Raw genomic sequence first — 18,988 nt, 5'->3', positions numbered from 1 at the left:
AGTATAACCATGGAGTATAAAATTCAATATAAATTCTTGCTATTGCATTGGACTGGAAGTTATCGAGCATCCTTAAACCTTCACCGGAAATACCACCGTGCATAGAGCCCATTGCAATGAATATAAAGTAGAAGAAGGCAAGAAATAGATCAGATAAACTCATCACATTTATTAGACTCTCAAACAGTGTGTTATTATACTATAAGGAAGCACTTAATGACAGATGATATTTGCTACTCTAAATGATCATAATGGCAACACTGTATATGTTTTGAGAAAGAGCATGAAACAAAAATGCATTTATAGCACCATTTCAGTTGTTGCAAACAGTCTGGGAGCTCAGGTACTACATGTTCATGTGTTTCTCATTGGGAAGCTCATAATTTAGTCTTAATCTATTAACATACAATATATACATACAGTACTTTAATTCCACATGTCTGTCTACCTGCAAAAATACTTCCTAAAATATTTCTTATTACTTTATTGTTCTGTCTATATAGCTGCCTGCCTTCCTCTCACTCGTGTGCTTTGTATCAGTACTTGACATCCGGAGCGAACCGGACTACTCCCCGACTCCGTGGTTCTGATCGTTCCACCAGTGGTTCTCCTCCAGAGGTACCCTCGGAATAATAATCGCTGACTCGTCCGAGGCCAGACTCAGATTCTCTAGGAAGCAGCACAGTGTTATTGCCAAAGGAGGAGCGGAAGGGCGACAGAGGGAGAGAAAGAAAGAGAGACACAGAGACACAACATGAGGTGTTTTATCTGGTAGATAGCATTGTGCACTTGAAGAAACAAGTCTTTGAGCATCCTGAGACCACTTTTTACTCATTTCTATTCATAGAGATTCTGTTTGTAGCGAGACCAATATAAGTGAAAATAGTTAGAATAGATCATAGATATGTTCAAATGAAATCTAATATCCAATAACAAATGCTAAAGAAAATATTTACAGCCTTGAGTGCCTTCCGTTCTGTATAGTCACGGCTAAATGATCTTGTTTGGCATAACACGCAACAGACTTTAACTCATAGCTGGGACTAGATTCAAAGTATGGCAGAACTTTAACATTTAAAATACTGTGTGTAAAATCGCTGAGCTTTAGGAAGTTTCGGATGGCGCTGAAATTCAGTTACAGACAGTAGGTTAATGGGCATTATAAAATAGTGTAAAGAACAGCAGTCCAAGACTTTGAAAATCATGCTATTATTAAATAGTAAACAAATGTTTTTATAATATTTTTTTAGTTAAATATTGTACTGTATTTCTAGGTCACTAATTAAAAGCAAATTTGTCCCACTTTTTTTTCTTTTAAACAAAACCATTTTCGCTAGTGGTCTCAGATGTTTGGACCCCACTATATATACATAATTAAATATATGAATTATGACTGTAATCTCAGGTTGTTCAAAGGAAAAAGTGCAGAAATAAAAACCAGCATAAAAACAACAAGACAGACACCACTAAACAAGAATACAATGTGCTGTTTCTAAAACTAAAGCAGTTTAAATATCAAGTTCAATTTCATTAGTCATTTGAATAAAAAAAGAGAAAAGAAATTAATCTATGAGTGACATTTAAAGTTCACTGTAAATGGATTGTTCCTGCGTTCAAGGGTTGGTTCACCCAAAAATTAAAATTCTGTCAGTAATTACTCACCCTTATGTTGTTTCAACCCCATAAGACATTCGTTCATCTTCAGAACACAAATTAAGATATTTTTGATGAAATCTGAGAGTTGGATCTATATATATATATATATATATATATATATATATATATATATAACAACTTTATTCAACTAAGCAACTTGCTCACAAAAAGTATTCTCATCGCTTGATAAAGTTAAGATTGAGCCACTATTCACTCGGACTATTTTAATGATGTCTTTAATAACTTTCTGGGCCGGCAAGTTTCCATTACAATAGAAGCTTATGGAGGAGTGAGACAGCTCTCAGATTTAATCCAAAATGACATAATTTGTGTTCGAAGATGAATGAAGGTCTTACAGTTTTGCAAAAACATGAGGGAGAGTAAATACTGACAGAATTTTCATTTGTGTGTGAACTAGCCCTTTAAGGAGAAGAGATGGTACATCAACTTACAAGTACCACAAACAGAAGTTTGACTCAAAACTCTTCTATAGGTAGCAATGAATTAGATGAATACATTAAGAAAATGCCTTTTCATAGGCCTTTTTTTCTACAATAACAAGCTTGAATGTGATGTTAGTCCACAGTGAAACGAAACACAGATGTATAAAAAAGTTTTCAACATCCTCCAATAACAACAAACAACAGGAAAACAGCATACAGTGAGCAGTCAAGCTGTCAACCTTTGGCCCAACAACACTTTCCATATGGAAGAGAATACTGATGGGAGCAAATCAAAAGATGAAGAACATTGAGCAGTTATGGTGTACTCGATTCTCAATGGAAACACGAGCGCAACAACAGTTTCCCACAGTGAGTAATAATAGTGCTGCTGAAGTACAGGAGACGGAAGAAGCTTTTATTCTCAGGCGAGTATTACCTTGGGTCGGGCAGTGCACAGCGCCACAGGTGTTGCTTTAGTGTCTGCACCCAACCAATATCTCGGATGGGCTGAAAGAGCTGAATGTAGTGGTACTGTTTTAGCATAACCCTTCAAACGAACGACAAGATCACTCGTTAGCTGAACATTAAAGTAATTCAAGGGATGGTTCACCCCAAAATGAAAATTCTGTCATTATAATTCTGCGATAAAGTTCTAAAAATCTTTCTAAATATGAAAGAATAACTATAACAATAACGGCACAGAGAAACAATCTCGTCGAAGTCACTTTGGGAAGGTTGACAGACAGCCAATCAGAATGCATCCTGGTTTCGCGCTCGAGCATTTAAAGCAAAATTCGTCAAAGTGCGCGCTTAGAATGAACAGAGCGATATATATTGTCAATAATAGTTATTGTTATAGTTATCTTTACCGGTCTTTGTGTGAACGGGCCTTACTCACCCCTCATGTCGTTCCAAACCTGTATAACTTTCTTTTTACCATGCAACACAAAAGGAAATACTGTCATTAACTGTCATTATTCGCTCAATAATGACATTTTGAATGCAAGTATGTCTTTGTTTTGACATTTTGACATAAACCAATACATCATAACCTGTCAGTGTATTTGTCATGACACCTTGACATTAAATTAAGTTAAACTGTCATGTGGTTGGTTTTGACATTGGCTGGCATGAGGCCATTATAACTGTCATGAATATTTTTCGTGACCTCGACTACAGCGGTACACATTGAATTTGTCATTAAAAGTGGCTTCATGACAGCCAATGTCAAAACCAACCAGCAGACAGTTTAATGTTAACCAATAAAGCTAGGTGGTTTCTTAAGTTTGATAATTAATCTGCAATATCGTGTTTATGACAGGTTGTGTTGTCTTATTAATGTCAAGTTGTCATGACAAAGACACTGACAGGTTATGATGTATTGGATTATATTAAGGTGTCATAACAAAGACATCTCAAACAATGTCATATTTGCATTAATGTCATAACTGAGCGAATGACACATAATGACAGTTGTCCCAAACATGCATAAAACTTCCTATTCATAACATATGTTATGTCATGATTATGAAGGCATCGTGTTAGTCTTATGCCCTTCAAGTAAAGTGCTACCAACTGGAAAGAAAGAAAGTCATACAGGCTTGGAACGACAAGGATGAGTAAATGATAACATAATTTTTGTTTTAGGGTGATCTATTCCTTTAACTCCCAAAGCACAAAATCATTATATAGAATCAACCAAATTTCAATCAATCAATAATTCACATCATTAAAGCCAATCATTATAGAATGACACATTGCTCTTTCTATTCAGGATGGGATATCAATAGTTTCTCATTTGTACGTCTATGATACTTGGAATAGGAGACTGCATCTTTTATTACTTTGCACATATGAGACCCTGAAAGCTGCAATATATCAGATTCACTCAAGATGCAAACATATATATTTCTCAACTCTCAGCTGGCAGCAATATGCACAACCATAAAGATGCCAGAACCTATTCCAGAGCTTGTCACACACAAAATATGAGAGTCGCAAAACCAAACGTAAACCATAAACATCGGAATAGTTCTCTTCCATGTGGATTCGACATCTATGACAGCGACAGAGAGACAGACAGAGGACACAGATCCCCAAACCCTCCCACCACAAAATCAACCACGACACCTCTCGGTTTCTGCGTTTGCATTTATTAATTTCAATAAATATGAGCAAGCAAGAGAGAAATCACAATGCACATCATCAAAGTTAAATCTGAGGCCCTTTCATATAACATTTTTTTTTTCTCTCTCCTTTTTCAGTATGCATGGACTATATATAGCACCTGTGCTAAGCACACACACACACAGGCACGCAAGCACACTGGACATGTACATTCCCGCTAGCCTGTCCTCCTCTGTCTCCCCAGGACACCTTCCCTTAATTCCCAAATTATATTAGCGCAGTAATTGAGTCACCAAAGGCTGCAAAATACAAGAAAAGGCCCTCACCCTGTGGCGTATCATTCAGAGCAGAGAATGGCCTCCATGTTGTTCTAGAGCCAGACTGAAGAAATTAATACTTACATTCGTTACAAATTCTCAAACTTTGTATTAATTTCCACAAGGGACTGTAGATTTGAAGCCTGTATATAATATATATATGATAATGCCTTACAATATGTAATGTTTCAAAATTTCAACTGCTTTTAAATGGCATTTTACATGGCATGTGGCAACTGTTAGACACAGATCATTATCTACGGGATAAACGTTACAGAAGCACTGCGTCACTTGTCAAACTCACGCATGAAACAAAATTTTCTATAGTCTTTTCTTCCCTATTGTGATGTATAAATCCAAGTAAAACGGCATCTCGAACAAGAACAAATGTAGGGCGGGACTTGATTTTGTCCATCAGGAATTGATTGGATAGTTGTTTGCTATTGCCGTGATCACATGCGAGTGACAGGTTGTCCTGCCTTCGTGCCAGTAAACACGTCATCAGAGAAGAGAAGAGAAGAGATGACGCTGCAGAAGGGAGGGGAAGTTTTGATTAAAGATTATAAGATCACATATTCCATAAAAAATATTGCAATATTCCATAATTCTTTTTTTGATTTGTCCATTTTGGTTTCATGGTGACTTTAAGAAGAAACCAACCACTTTAGAATGGCACACTACTCTTATTATTCCTGTCAAGATAATTACTCTTAGAAAAATAGTATTAGCATACTATTCTGAGTTCAGCCTCATCTTTTGTGGTCATTGACCAATCTAAGATGACTGTATTTGCAAGTCTAACGGCGTTTTTAAAAGGCGTTTTGCATTATTCACATTCCACAAATGGAAACACGTACAATTTATGGTGGAATAAATACAATTACCCCTAAACGTAAAGTGTTAGATCACCTGAAAATGAAAATTATGTCATTAATGACTCACCATCATGTTTTTCCAAGCCCGTAAGACCTCCGTTCACCTTCGGAACAAAGTAGATTTAGTCCGAGAGTTTTCTGTCCCTCCATTGAAAATGTATGTACGGTATACTGTCCTTGTCCAGAAAGGAAATAAAGACATAATCAAAGTAGTCCATGTGACATCAGTGGGTTAGCTACAATGTTTTGAAGCATCGAAAATACATTTCGTCACTGAACGCGGATTGACAACAGAACTGGAAGACAATACAATGCTAAATAAAGTTGTAGTTTTTGTTATTTTTGGACCAAAATGTATTTTCGATGCTTCAAAACATTGTAACTAACCCACTGATGTCACATGGACTACTCTGATGATGTCTTTATTTCCTTTCTGGACAAGGACAGTTTATCGTACACACATTTTCAATGGAGGGACAGAAAGCTCTCGAATTAAATCTAAAATATCTTAATCTGTGTTCCGAAGATGAACGGAGGTCTTACGGGCTTGAGAGTCATTAATAGCGTAATTTTAATTTTTGGGTGAACTAACCCTTTAATAAATGCATGTCAATGTATTTCATAAATGTATTTATTTATACCTTCTTCTAAACGCTTTATTTATACAGGCTTCAAGTACAATTCTTCAATCTGGCAATAGATCACAGACTTACTGTGCACTGGTAGGGCAAACAGGACAATGAGATCACATATTTGACATACTGACAATGGAGAAGACCTCAAAGGATGAAACCAGAGACAGAGAGAGGATTTGCAGAGGGGAGGTCCATGGTAAAAAAAAACAAAAAAACACAAAGCGTGATCTCACACTTCCATAATGCCAGGAAATGAAGACATTAGGTTACCTAAATGAATGTCATTCAGTCCCGTGATCTACCAACATCCTTAGTTCTTCCATCACAAACAGACATGGATCTGCGTCAGTCATGTCACATGCAAGGAAAATGAAAGCCATGATTATGTGCTGTTACATCAGGCCTGATCAGATTATATATCAAAAGGTTTCACTGGCAACACAAAATCATCTCTGTGAATGGATCAGCATTGAAATTTAAAGGGATAGTTCGCTCAAAAATGAAAATTCTGTCATCCTTTACTCCATGTTTCAATCTCATATACCGTTCTTTCTTCTGTGATGTAAATGTTTTTGTTCAGGTGAGTAAATGATGACAGAATTCTGCATAAAATGTCCTTTTGTACGTGTGCATCATGGGAAAGGCCTTACGTTTGCAAATAAACAAACAAACAAAGAAATATGACAATGATCATGCAGTTGATAGTAAACAAACAACATTCCAAACAGACTGCATTCGACTTACCAATACATCAGGGGACACGTGATAATAAACAGAACAATTAGTCGAGAATACAAGTCATGTCAGTCATTGAACAACAGGGGGGATGCAGGAGCAAACAAAGCAGGAAACACTCTGGGGAAAGCCATTAATAATTAATACACTAAATCTGCATTCACATAAAAAGGGACTTTGATTTTAAAGCTGGCTGATCTATTGACCTTTTGAGTTCCCTCTACTTTTGGGATCCCCCATCTGTCTACCTCAGGGACTCCCTTAGGGAGGATGGGAAGTGTTTGTGCATGTGAAACAGCTGAGCAGAGTGGAGGATAGTGTTAAGGGTTGTGTTGTGGTCCTTACTGTACATATTTCATGGAATAAAAGCCCACTAACACCTCAAAACCAAACAATACAAAAACATGTTTTAGTTTATCTTAGATTTTCTACAGGTTTGTTTTGCACATAAAAATCACAGTGAGCATCCTATTCTATCCAAAATTGACATCCCATAATGCAATATCATGTTACAGTAATCCAGTTGGCTGTCCAGGAAACCAAGTGGGCCTAATTTTTATATGATGGCTTTTTGGAGATACCGATGTTCCCGTAAAGCTATTTGGAGATATTCTAATCCTGTAATGATTCAACAACATTTTCATGATGGAAAAAATTAACAAGAAAACAAATAAAATCACAGCACCAAAGTGATCTGAGATCATAACATATCACTTGGGAGCCTGGGGTGTTCAATCAATAAAATGATTACATAAAACAGGCAAAGCAAGCAGGTAATAGATCAATATAACTGTAAAAGATGCACATTTATCAAAGATTTTGGACAAAGAAATTGGCCTTTGTGGCTTTTACATGTTGCCCGATTTAAAAATGGCTTATCATACACAAATCAGCTTGATTGTAAAACCCTTGATAAATGAAACCCACCAGTCGGAGCATCTGATGGGAAGTCAAACATACAGAGCTTCTAGCCAATGGCTCCATGCAAGATAAGAGCATCCACTAGCCAACCAGTAGAGTGGTTGCCATGGAAACCATGTTGTGAAGATGAGGAGAGTGGGTGGAGCTATAGTAAATGCAAACGCTTTGATATTACTGGCGAGATTGTGAGGCAAAACATCAAAATCCAACCCTGAAAATGTTCTAAAAACAGCCCACTGACCTCACAAAGAGAGAGAGAGAGAGAGAGAGAGGGGGGGGGGGGGGGGTGTATTGGAAATATTCAGTGAGGAATAAAACAAAAGGTACATAAAGAGATAGATAAAAAGAAAGAGAGAGAGAGAGAGGAAGCAATGGACAGAATAGTAAAGGAATGAGAACCTCTTGTTAAATAATTTTGCAGCCTTCGTTCTGCTTTCACCCTTTCAGGAAGAGATTAAATGAGAGAAGAAGTGCAATGGTTTTTACTCTTTCGCCTCAGCCAGTTTGTTGTTGATCTCTTTACTTTTCTCCTTGTCGCCCTGCGCCGCTCTGCTCCCCGGCTGGTTCTCGGAGCTCTTCTTCTTCGAGCCGCGCACCGATGTCGCCTGCTTCTCCTTGGTCTTCTTCAGTGGTTTGCCAGGTGTGGCAGATGTGGAGGTGCTCTTTTTCGGTTTGGAGCGAGTGGTTTTCTCTACCTGTTCAAGACATGAAATAGCACACAAATGGTATTTTACTACCGATTTATTTTTTGTGCTGCTATTTTGACCTATTTGTAATCATATAAGATATGTATCTTGAAGTTTGTTGGTATTTTGTATGTTTCTTTAAAAAAAATACTTTGAACTTTGAATTTACGTCTATTTTTTTTCTTCTGTATTGTAACGCACATCTGAGTGAAAAAGAAAATTGTAGGGCAGGCACTTGGTTTTATCCATTGGTTTTTGATTGGATGGAGGCAGATCTGAATGCGACCTGCAAGCTTGAGGTCAATAAAAAGAAATTTGTGGGTTTAAGTAGATTAATTGATTGAAGAAGTTCGTCATATGTTAGCAGAGAGAAGTCTTCATTTTCAAGATCGAGTTAAGACGTTTTAGGAATTATGAGGACACAATTGTTTTTAAATGAAACATGCATGGATGAATTCTTCAAAAAAAGAAAAATAGACATTTTTCATGCAGACTTTAAAAGTAAATCTTATCATTTTGATTTCACATTGTTAATACCGCACACAGATTTTTGTTATTCAAAAATAGTCACTTTTAATCATAAAGTTTTGGTCACACAAAAGTATACGGACCTCAAAACACACACTGTTAACAAATATATTAATTACCCAGAAGTCCAGAGCTGACACTGATGCTAATGTAAAGCAAGTCAGAACAGTTCAACATAATGAAACAAAGAGCGGATGTTGATTGGATGCTAAGAAAAGACACTCAACCTCTGAAGCCAAAGTTACGTCAAGAAAAAGTATGGCTGAGAAAAAAAATAAACAGTTGTTCAGTTCTTTTCCAGTCACTGAGTACATAAATCGCTGACATCATAAAGTTGCTAAACACAATAATTGATTTCCAATGTAATCAATTATGTAAATGCTATGTAAAAAAAGTAAATGCTCAACCTCTAACCCGAGTACTGTTAGTTTTTCTTAACTTCTACACACAGGCTCTTACCTTGCTGCTCTCTCTGTAAGGTTCATGGTACAGTGTGCGAATCCTCCTCCTATCCAGGCCCTTGTTGTCATCCGGCTGCTGACTGCCCTGGCAGCCCCTGTAGGTGGCGCTGTAGCTAGTCTCCAGATTAGCCCTCTCATCGGGAGGCTTATACTGAGACTGGGGCCTGAAGACCTTCACAGATTTCACATCTGCATAGGCTTTGAACTCATTCCTGATATTAGGAAACAGATAGCATCACAATTATTGGAAAATCAAGTGGGGAATTCATCTCATCATACATACTGAATTTTAAGACAACATTGTGAATACAAAAAGGTATAAAACTGAAAGTGCAGTTCATGTAGCAGTTGGGGGAGGGACGTTCTCATACTGTAGAGAGCATTTAAAGGGATACCTCACCTCTGGAAAGATGAATGTGTATTTAAAATGGGTCATTTATGTAGAAGAAATGTGAAATTATTTTTGAATTTGGAGCTTTCTAGACTGAGAAAAGCCAGAAAATGTATTTTTGGCTTATGTGGATGAAAGACAACAACTCCCAGAATGCACTTGCTTCGCTGCCCTAGGAGGCCACGCCTACCGGTAACAGAGCGCAGTAGTTAAACAACAAGTCTAGGCTACTAGTGAGTCTCCGTGATGAGTCTGCCCGAAAATGTGTTTCGAGATCGCCCAAAATGTCCGGGATTGGGCTTTTGCGTTCTACAGTCGCCGTTCATCATGTTTCCTGTGGCGAGCGGGACGAGTGAGGGCCGCGGGAGAACGGCGCGAGGCCGGTGGCGTGATTACCGATGAGCGACACCTGTGAGACGCACCGGTCTCGTATCTCTCACGGAGGAGCGGGAATTTTCTTAGCAATCTTAAAACGCACATCAACCGATCACTTGTTTAGCGTTCATGTAAACACGACATTCAGATTCACCAATCGGAATGAATTCAGTTAGATTGAGACAAAAAGCTGTGCACGTATACAATGAATGGTGACTGCAGAAAGCAAAAGCTGAATCCCGGACGGACATGTCTGTGAAAAAGAGGACGGTAACCCCGACTACTCAGCTTTCTCCACAGAACAAGAGCCTGCTAGCTTAGCTTCCAAAAAAATATGGCCGACACTATGTGTTCATTCTGTGAGTGAGATCGCCCTCTATGGGCGGGTTGAGGACATGCGGGACAGACCCGACTACTGACTGTAGTCTTTAGCCTCTGGACAAAAAATCCTTCGATGACACAAAATGACGATTTTTGCATCATCAGAGGATTTTTTCCAGACCAAAAATACATAAATCTCTCGTCTCAGGGGGATATGAGGGTGGAAAGCTCGGTAATTTGAAAATACTACAGGTTTTCTACTAATACAAAGCTTAATGCTAAATCCTGAAGTATCCCTTTAATCGGATAAACAAGCCCAAGATGAGTCATTAATATTTTAGATCTATTTTTTCCTGTAAAGAAATGCATATTTTTAAATTCATATATATCTGCTAAAAGTTACATGTTTAGAAGTACACTAGCAATACATCTAATATAAATACTAGTAATATGACTATAAATAGACAGTGCAGTGCAGTGCAGATCTAGATAATGCAGAGATTTCTCTCCATCTCGACTTTTCCCGAGGCAGTGGCCACTTCTTTTGGATGAGTAATGAGTCTTTATTCACTGAATTGACACAGACAAATGGTATATACTTCAAGGTTGTGTGCATTGCAGATTACCCAACATCCAACTTATCCGCAGTACATCCAACACACATGCACACATACAGACAGAAATCACTGAGAACAGCACAAAACAAGTCATATACAAACTCTGTTCACCTTAAGAAGTGAAGGCTGACCTAAAGAAGATTTAAAAAAAGACTAACGAATCAGTTCAAAACGATTTGTGAACTGGTTTTAATGATTCAGTAAAAAAATCCACTGTCAAATCTGATGGAACATTGGATATCCACATGATTTTTAAAGATTTATATTATATTTTCATGACTTTTCCAGGCCTGGAAAACATAATATCAAAATTCCCCAATTTTTAATAATGGGAACCCTCTCTCTTTCTTTTTGGTTCTGTAACATTACAAGTGCAACCTCAGACTGGGCAGACTATATTGATTAGGACTGATAGAACAGGAAAGCGACAGCAATGTCAAGCAGGGTGAACCATTATCATGCCATTAGATCAATTAGTTGCTTAGCTTCCATGAATAAGAATCAAATCAATACCTCTTTGTATGAAACAGAATCAACCATTCTGACATATTAAGATTAGGTTTAAAACTGAGAACATTTGATATCACACACTGTTCTACTGGAGATGAGATTAGATAAGATTACTGGATCTGAAACTCATTTACAATTAGAAATAGGAGATTCTGAACAGAAAAGGCCTGTTGTGATCACCAAGCTGATGAACAAAGTCATGGGACAGCATGTGGGAGAACATTAACCCTCCCAGAGAAAATAGGGGATGTGAAAACCACACGTCCCATGCATCATAGAGGAATATTACAGGTTAAAAACAACAAGTGACTCTTTATCAACAGCAAAAATAGCAGAAAATAATAAAATCTGACTCTCGGTTTCTAGAAACGTGATAAAAAAACTTGTGTGGGTGTTTTTCAATTTTGAGCTTGGGGATGCTGGGTTGTTTCAACCCAAATTTGGGTCAAATATGGACAAACCCAAATGTTGGGTTAAAAATGCAATTAAAAAATTGACAATTGAAAGTGAAAATTGAAGTTGGGTCAAAATTTGAAATGACATTTTTAACCCAACATTTGGGTTTGTCCATATTTTACCCAAATTTGGGTTAAAACAGCACTGTTTAGAGTGTAAATATATGAATGTCAAATGGAAACTATTTACTTTTCAAATGCTTTATGTGTATAGATATGTTGTTCCAGACCCAAACTTCAAATTTTAAACTATGAAAAATCATTAAAAAAAATGTATTATTTAATCAAACAGTTTAGAAATTTCTACCACACAATGCTGTTATTTTTAGTCTTATGTATATACTATTATAATGTACTACTTTCAATTGACAAATCAACACTTGCTATTATTAAAAATACATAATTTGAGATTATGTTGGAAATTAAATAGTTGTTTTCATCTATTAGATGCATGCATTTTGAGTTTGACTATAATATTGTATTGTGGCTATAGTGTTTTGATTTAATGTGAGGCCTCCCTTCTCTCCTGTTGAGAGCACAGGGGAGCAAAAAAAAGAAAGAACTGAAAGTTGTTACATAAGACAAATAAAGTCCAGTCAGAGTGCTTGAAATGACATACAAAGGCGGCTTATAGAAGTCAAGGCCACAGGCAGCAAACACTCACAGGACAAATATAAGAAGAAGGGGGAGGAGTCAGAGTTTATACAGCAACACACACACATAGAGTGAATGAGAAAGACATAAAGACAGAAGGATTTACACACATACAATTGGACTGCTAACAATGAGCGTAGTGTGCTTATTGTAAATCAGTGCTTGGTACCAGCTGTCAAATCATTCATTTGATAAAGGACATCAACACTGTTTAACAATGTTGTTTTAGTCCTACTCATTTTCTTACTAATCTAATCTAACAGATGTAATGGAAAATCACAATATTTATTCAAATCAGCTCACACATTTAATTAACTGTTGTCATCAAAAGTCATCTGTATATTTGAGCATACAGTGAGGTTGATACCTCTTCTTCTCCCCAGGCTTTGGGCTTTTGCGAACAGCCGTCACTATGGTGATATGCTGGCACAAGAGAATTGTGTGGTGGGGTGCCAGAGCAGTGCCTCATGGGAAGGTTTGGCACACTGAAGTAACGTGGTGTATAACAGAAGCACGTAAAGCTGTTTTGCTTTTTACTTGGATCCAAAAACAACATCCTGATTATTTTTATGTAGTCTAGACCCGTCAGATGACAACACACAGCACCTGACGCTACAGCGTATATCCTTCTATTAATCCACCAGGATTGAAAACAATTATTTGATTAGTAAAGTCACTTCTTATTCTAGTAACAGACTTGCTCTCAAATGGGTCCAGATCAATAGGTTTCCTCGTGTTTCAGTTTCTGCTGTACCTACAGTATAACATATTCCTTCTGACATTGACTTTGGACTCCAAGTGAATCCCAATGAGATCAGCCATGGTGTAATACTGCCTTGTAAGGCAAAACTCTCTCTTATTTCTCTCTCTCTCTCTCTCTCTCTCTCTCTCTCTCTCTCTGCTGCTTCTTCTGTTATTGATTCCAGTGTTTGAATGGTTACAGTGCCTTCAGTTACTGCACAAGAGAGGGAAGGCATACAAAGTATGTTCATTTACTGCATTATTATGTACAATGTATTGCACAAATATTTTAATCATTATTTGCCCAGCTACTAAATATGACCAGAGGAGTGTTATTTTATTGTCATTTTTTATTATTATTTCTATTTAGCTTTAGATTTAATTTCAACTTATTTCATTTCAATTAGTTGCCAAGGTTATTTTTTTTTCATCTAATATTTATATTTGATTCTATTTCAGTTTTATTTAAATTGATACAAATATTTTTTAATAGTTTCAGGGTGTGTTTACAATGATGCACTAAAACGATGACAATGATGCACTAAAAACGGAAATGTTTTTGAATTGAATTGAATTCTTTATTGTCATTGTGCAAGGTACAACGAAATTGGATGACATTCCTCGCAGTGCTTTAAAATGTACTATAAAAAATAACTATATTGTGATATATATGATTATTGTAAACTAAAATTACTCATATCGTGATTTTTGCCCACGCCATCCCAAAACAACTGAAATGCTGTAGCTGTATGTATGCCAGTCCAGTAGTTGTAAAGAAACACTAAGCACCAATAGACTGAACAATAATATAATATGCTTGTGCATATCACGTAATATGCGTGCGCATGATGACGTCACTGTTTTTTTCAAATTCACATTTTTGTAGTTTACATGGAGATGATAACTTTAAAAAACCCTTTAACACTTTGAAAAGCTGTTTTCAAAAGTTTGCAGTACCCCAAAATGCTGTTGTCGTGTAAATTAACAACCATAAAGAATAAAAAGTTTTCCATTTTTAGTTGAAAACGATGTTTAGTTATCAATAATACATTGAATCAGAGAGATATGGTGTGCTATTTTAAAGTCAACAATAAGGAACAAATAAACAAGCCTAAAATTATTAACAAATTAAAAATCAAAGCTAAGCACTTGCACTGCATTTCCAAGTTTTTGTGCTCGTATAATACATTGTACAGACATAAATTGCAGCATATTGATCTGCAGGGGGGAGAGAGAGGGACACTAGAGAGATAAATGAAAAGATAAATGAAGGAAGCAAATTTCTCTCCACCGTCATAAGGCACACCTGTGTTTTCTCTGGATCAAAATAAAACACTTCTTACAGTAAGAGGATCATTTTTTGATATTCAGGATCATCAGCATGTGTCATAAATCTTAAAGGACAACTCGGGCGCAAAATGAACCTTTGGTCTAATAATACATTGGTACCTGGTCGACTGTTCTCTGAGATTTGTTTTCTTGATAATCAAATGTTTTATCTCTAAAAACTGTTTAGCTTATAACGCTAGTATGTAGGGCATAGAGTGGTTCGTGGTTTGACTGGTCGAGACTGTTTCCCAAAGATGGCTCCTGCCTGTATAAGTGAAGTGGACTGTCTTTATAAAATATCTTCTTATTAAACTTTCTGTACACTTTCACTGTTCTCAATGCTTCGTTTTGCATGTAGGGAACCTCATTATGTTACTGTGTTAGTGTGGGGCTATTTTGAGCCTTGTTAGTGGTATTAACTAGCGATTTTTATTTTTCATAAAATAAATCTCAGAGAACGGTCGACTAGGTACCAATGTGTTACTGTATTAGACCAATGGTTCATTTTGCGCCAAAGGTTCCTTTAAGCTATGTCACTGCTTTATACCATGACAAGGCAAAAAAAAAAAAAAAAAAAATCTAAACTGAAGACTAATACGATTAAGTAAAATTAATCCTGAGCTTTAAGGAATCTATAACAACTCATGCATAGACTGTCACACAAACTGAACTGATGACTCAGTGTTTTTCTTCCTCTTGTGTATTTTCTGCCCTGATGCAGTTCTTCTCCCAACAAAAAAACAGCCGAATATATGCAAGTCTAAAGGCTACATCCCAATGCAATCTATTTAAATGCAGAGTAAATTCAATACCATCAACATTGTTTCCATTTACATTTAGTATTAAACAAATTATCCAAAGCAACATCACAAGCAATTTACCATAATTGTACAGTATAAAAAGCTCAATCTTGTTTAGATGCACAAATTAGTGATTTGCAAGCGCACATAAATGAGTGGGAGAATAATGGACAGACTTTTGAATTCAGATCCAGAACCCGAATTTTGGAACTTTACACATTTATTGTTCACTGTTTGTAATAAAAAAGTGATTGAAAGGAAACAGAATACCACGCAGGACCAGGAACGGCACTATACAAACTTTAGGCTAAGATTGGCAAATAAAAGCAAAACAAAAAGCACTGTTTTATAAGCTAGCAAGCTGAAAAACAAAAGCTTACTGTAATGAAGGGGTCTGCAAAGTGAATTCCACAAACATACATGACAATTTTACACCACTTTCATAACAAATGGATTATTAACAACTGGATATTCCACAATTCACTTCCTGCCCTCACTTAGCCCTAAAGCTAACCCTGAAGAAAATGAAAGTCATTCCAAAAACAGCATCTGTTCCTGCGCTCTCCTGCATGTCCCGCCATCTGTAGGTGTTGTTAGCAGTATACAAGATTCAACCCACAGCTGACCTCCATTGTATGACCTTTTTTACTCCACAACACACTTTTTTGTTCTATTGCTTCTGAGCTAATGAAATTTTATAACCCCTAAACTTAAAGCTAATTGTTCCATAACTTTTCAATAAGACATCATTTAGTCATGATATTTAGTATCAGTGTGAGGGGCATTTGGTCCTTTCTACACTCTAAAAAATGCTGGGTTGTTTTAACCCACTTTTGGGTCAAATATGGACAAACCCGAAATGTTGGGTTAAAAATGTAATGTAAAAATTTAACCCAACGGCTGGGTTAGTCCATATTTGACCCAAAGTTGGGTTAAAACAACCCAGCATTTTTTAGAGTGTATACACTTATATGAATGTATATATTCAATACTAGGTATAACACTAGTACATATGCCATTGTTGGTGGTGTTTTGCTGTTTCTCCCCAAAATCTACCTCTGAAAGCCTTAATTTCTCAACATTTTACATCAGTGTGACAGACAAGATACTTCTGGTATTTATTTCTGCTGTAAGTTGCAAGCATTGAAAACTTTTTTTTTTAATGACAAATAGCATTTTTTACCAGATAACATGTTTTGGAGCTTGGCATTATTAGAAAATTACATTCATTATATAAAGGTACATGCCTTTTTAAGATTTTATTAATTTACATGACCATTCCAGGTTTAGGGATCACTTTTTAAAAAAAATTAGGCTACATCATATCCATGTTTTCCAAGAGTTGGGAATATGTTGTTTTTGTTTTTAATACTAGTTTGGGCTTTTTTTAAACAATTTTAAGTCATTCTAAGGGGGCCTCTGTGGAAGTTTGCAGAGGGACCCAGTTGAAAACCACTGCTGTATACAATAATAATAAGCCATACCTATAGGAGCTGCCAGAGGTGACTTCTTGTTTGATCTTCCGGTTGAGGGCATCCACATCTGCCCTTCCCTTTCCCTCTTTAGTGGTGGCATCCCCCATGCCCTGCCCTTCCAACTTTAAGTCAGCTTTGATTTCAGAAACCACGGTCACTTTCCTGGCTTGGTTCTTTTTCCTTCCACTAGACAGGATCTCCTTCTCTTGCACCTTGTCCGCAATCTGACTCTTTTCCACCCCACTGTCGATCACATCTGTCTTGGTGTGTTTGGATCTGTCAGGGATGCGGTCATGGCCCACTGAGATGGTCGGAGAGGGTTTGGGGATCCAAGGATGATCTCCCTTCTTTGGGACAGGCCAGGGTTTGTAGTCCTTCTGATACTGGGTCTCGTTGTTAAAAGGGACCTCAGGGCAATGATAGTCGTTCTTGGGCTTGCAGCTGGGCTCCGGACGAACTTTCCAGTGTTTAAAGTCCTGGCGCATCACAGATCCGCTGATGATCTCTTCATGGGCTGGAGGTCCTTTGGTCACCGCGTCGTGGTCGTTGTGAAGCGGCTGCGTTTCTATGGCGACCTTCTGCTGCAGGTGAAGATGCTGCATTTCGGACACGTCCGAGTACTTGGTGAAAACCAACGGCACCGCAATGTCGGCCTTGTCAAGTTGGTTCCAGAACCGAGCCATACAGCAGGCTCTGGAGATACACGGCCATGCCATGATGGTTTGCCAACGTCTTACCTTCTGTTATGCCAATCTCTTCCTTTCCCCGAAGCTGTTTTGTATTCAGTTTGTTGTGGAACTAAACGCGCTCGCGAGCCTCTCAGGAAATACTCAAAATGTCCGATTCGCAATGTTTTTCCCGCCTCAAAACGATGTTGTCAGAGATGACAGGACACAGATCCACTTTAAAAGATGCATTACGGGTTCTTGAGGGGTTTAATCTATGGAATATTGTGGTTTAGCTCCGTCCTGATGCATACAATACGAGAATTTATGAAGACACAGCAGCCCCTCCCGCGCGCGCGCCCTGCTCCGCTCAGCATCCATCGAGAGGAGCTGAATCACCTGCCACTCTCATCATCACGCGACGTCTGCAGTGCGCTCAAAGCCCCACCCACTAAACTACAGCCCTGAAGCAACCCGGTATCACCACCATAGATATGATGTCTATGGGTATCACGACAAGACGTGAAATAATTACGTTGGTCCACTTTGGAAAACGTGCAGATGTCACGGTTTAACCCCCTCAAACGTGAAACTTACACGTTTGCGTTAACACGTTCCACCGCAGTCAGTGTGTGAATCTCATCAAAACCAGATCCTGGTCACACTGGGCTTTATGCCCAGCTGCACTACTTCCTGAACTTCAGCCAGCTTCTTGTTTCCTGTCTGCCATTATTGGCCAAATTGATTAATTCAGGTGTGTCTGATTATTGTTGCCATGACAACTGAGGTCAGGCACACCTGGATTAATCAATTTGGCCAATAACTGCAGACAGGAAACAAGGAGCTGGCTGAAGTTCAGGAAGTACAGCTGGGCATAAAGCCCATTCACACCAAAATATAAAGCAGGAAATAGTTTTCGTTTTAAAAGTCCTTTTTTAGAATCATTACTTTATATTTTGTGTAATATTTTATATCAACTATATTTTGGATCATGTTTATGGCAATTCTAATAAACTTTTAAACAAGTTTAGCTTAATAAATAAACTTAAAATCTATATTTTATTTAAAGTGTATTTATAATAAATGTATTTGCTTTTAATGTATACTGATTTGAAATAAAAACAGTTATACAGTAGCCTAAATTAGTTTAGATTACCCTTTAAGAAACTGTTGAGAAAAAATTGAATGCCAAAAAAAAAACCCAACTAATTTTAAATAATGATATATATATATATATATATATATATATTGCTCAAAAAAAATAAAGGGAA

The 18,988-nt window shown here is 37.3% G+C and overlaps 1 protein-coding gene across 8 annotated transcripts; it reads right to left on the bottom strand.

The window, feature by feature from the left end:
* Positions 1-149: 149 nt before the first annotated feature.
* map6a (microtubule-associated protein 6a) lies at positions 150-18,318 on the bottom strand. Of its 8 annotated transcripts, XM_039677444.2 has the most exons (5): positions 17,062-18,318; positions 9,383-9,596; positions 8,196-8,404; positions 2,536-2,646; positions 150-669 (listed from the first exon to the last, which is right to left on the bottom strand). In XM_039677444.2, the coding sequence occupies exons 1-5, from the start codon at positions 17,766-17,768 to the stop codon at positions 537-539; spliced, it is 1,374 nt and encodes a 457-aa protein (XP_039533378.2). In that variant the 5' UTR covers positions 17,769-18,318; the 3' UTR covers positions 150-536. The 8 variants fall into 8 exon arrangements, 5 of the variants coding, with proteins under 5 accessions (XP_039533378.2, XP_039533379.2, XP_039533380.2 ...); XM_039677445.2 differs by lacking the exon at positions 2,536-2,646 and having other exon boundaries at positions 17,062-18,311; XM_039677446.2 differs by lacking the exon at positions 2,536-2,646 and having other exon boundaries at positions 8,233-8,404; positions 17,062-18,310.
* Positions 18,319-18,988: the final 670 nt, after the last annotated feature.

Source organism: Pimephales promelas, chromosome 23 (assembly GCF_988280905.1).
Source record: "Pimephales promelas chromosome 23, fPimPro1.hap1.1, whole genome shotgun sequence".
NCBI classification, from domain to species: domain Eukaryota; kingdom Metazoa; phylum Chordata; class Actinopteri; order Cypriniformes; family Leuciscidae; genus Pimephales; species Pimephales promelas.
Note: the sequence above shows the minus strand (reverse complement) of the source record. Positions and strands in the feature narration are given on the sequence as shown.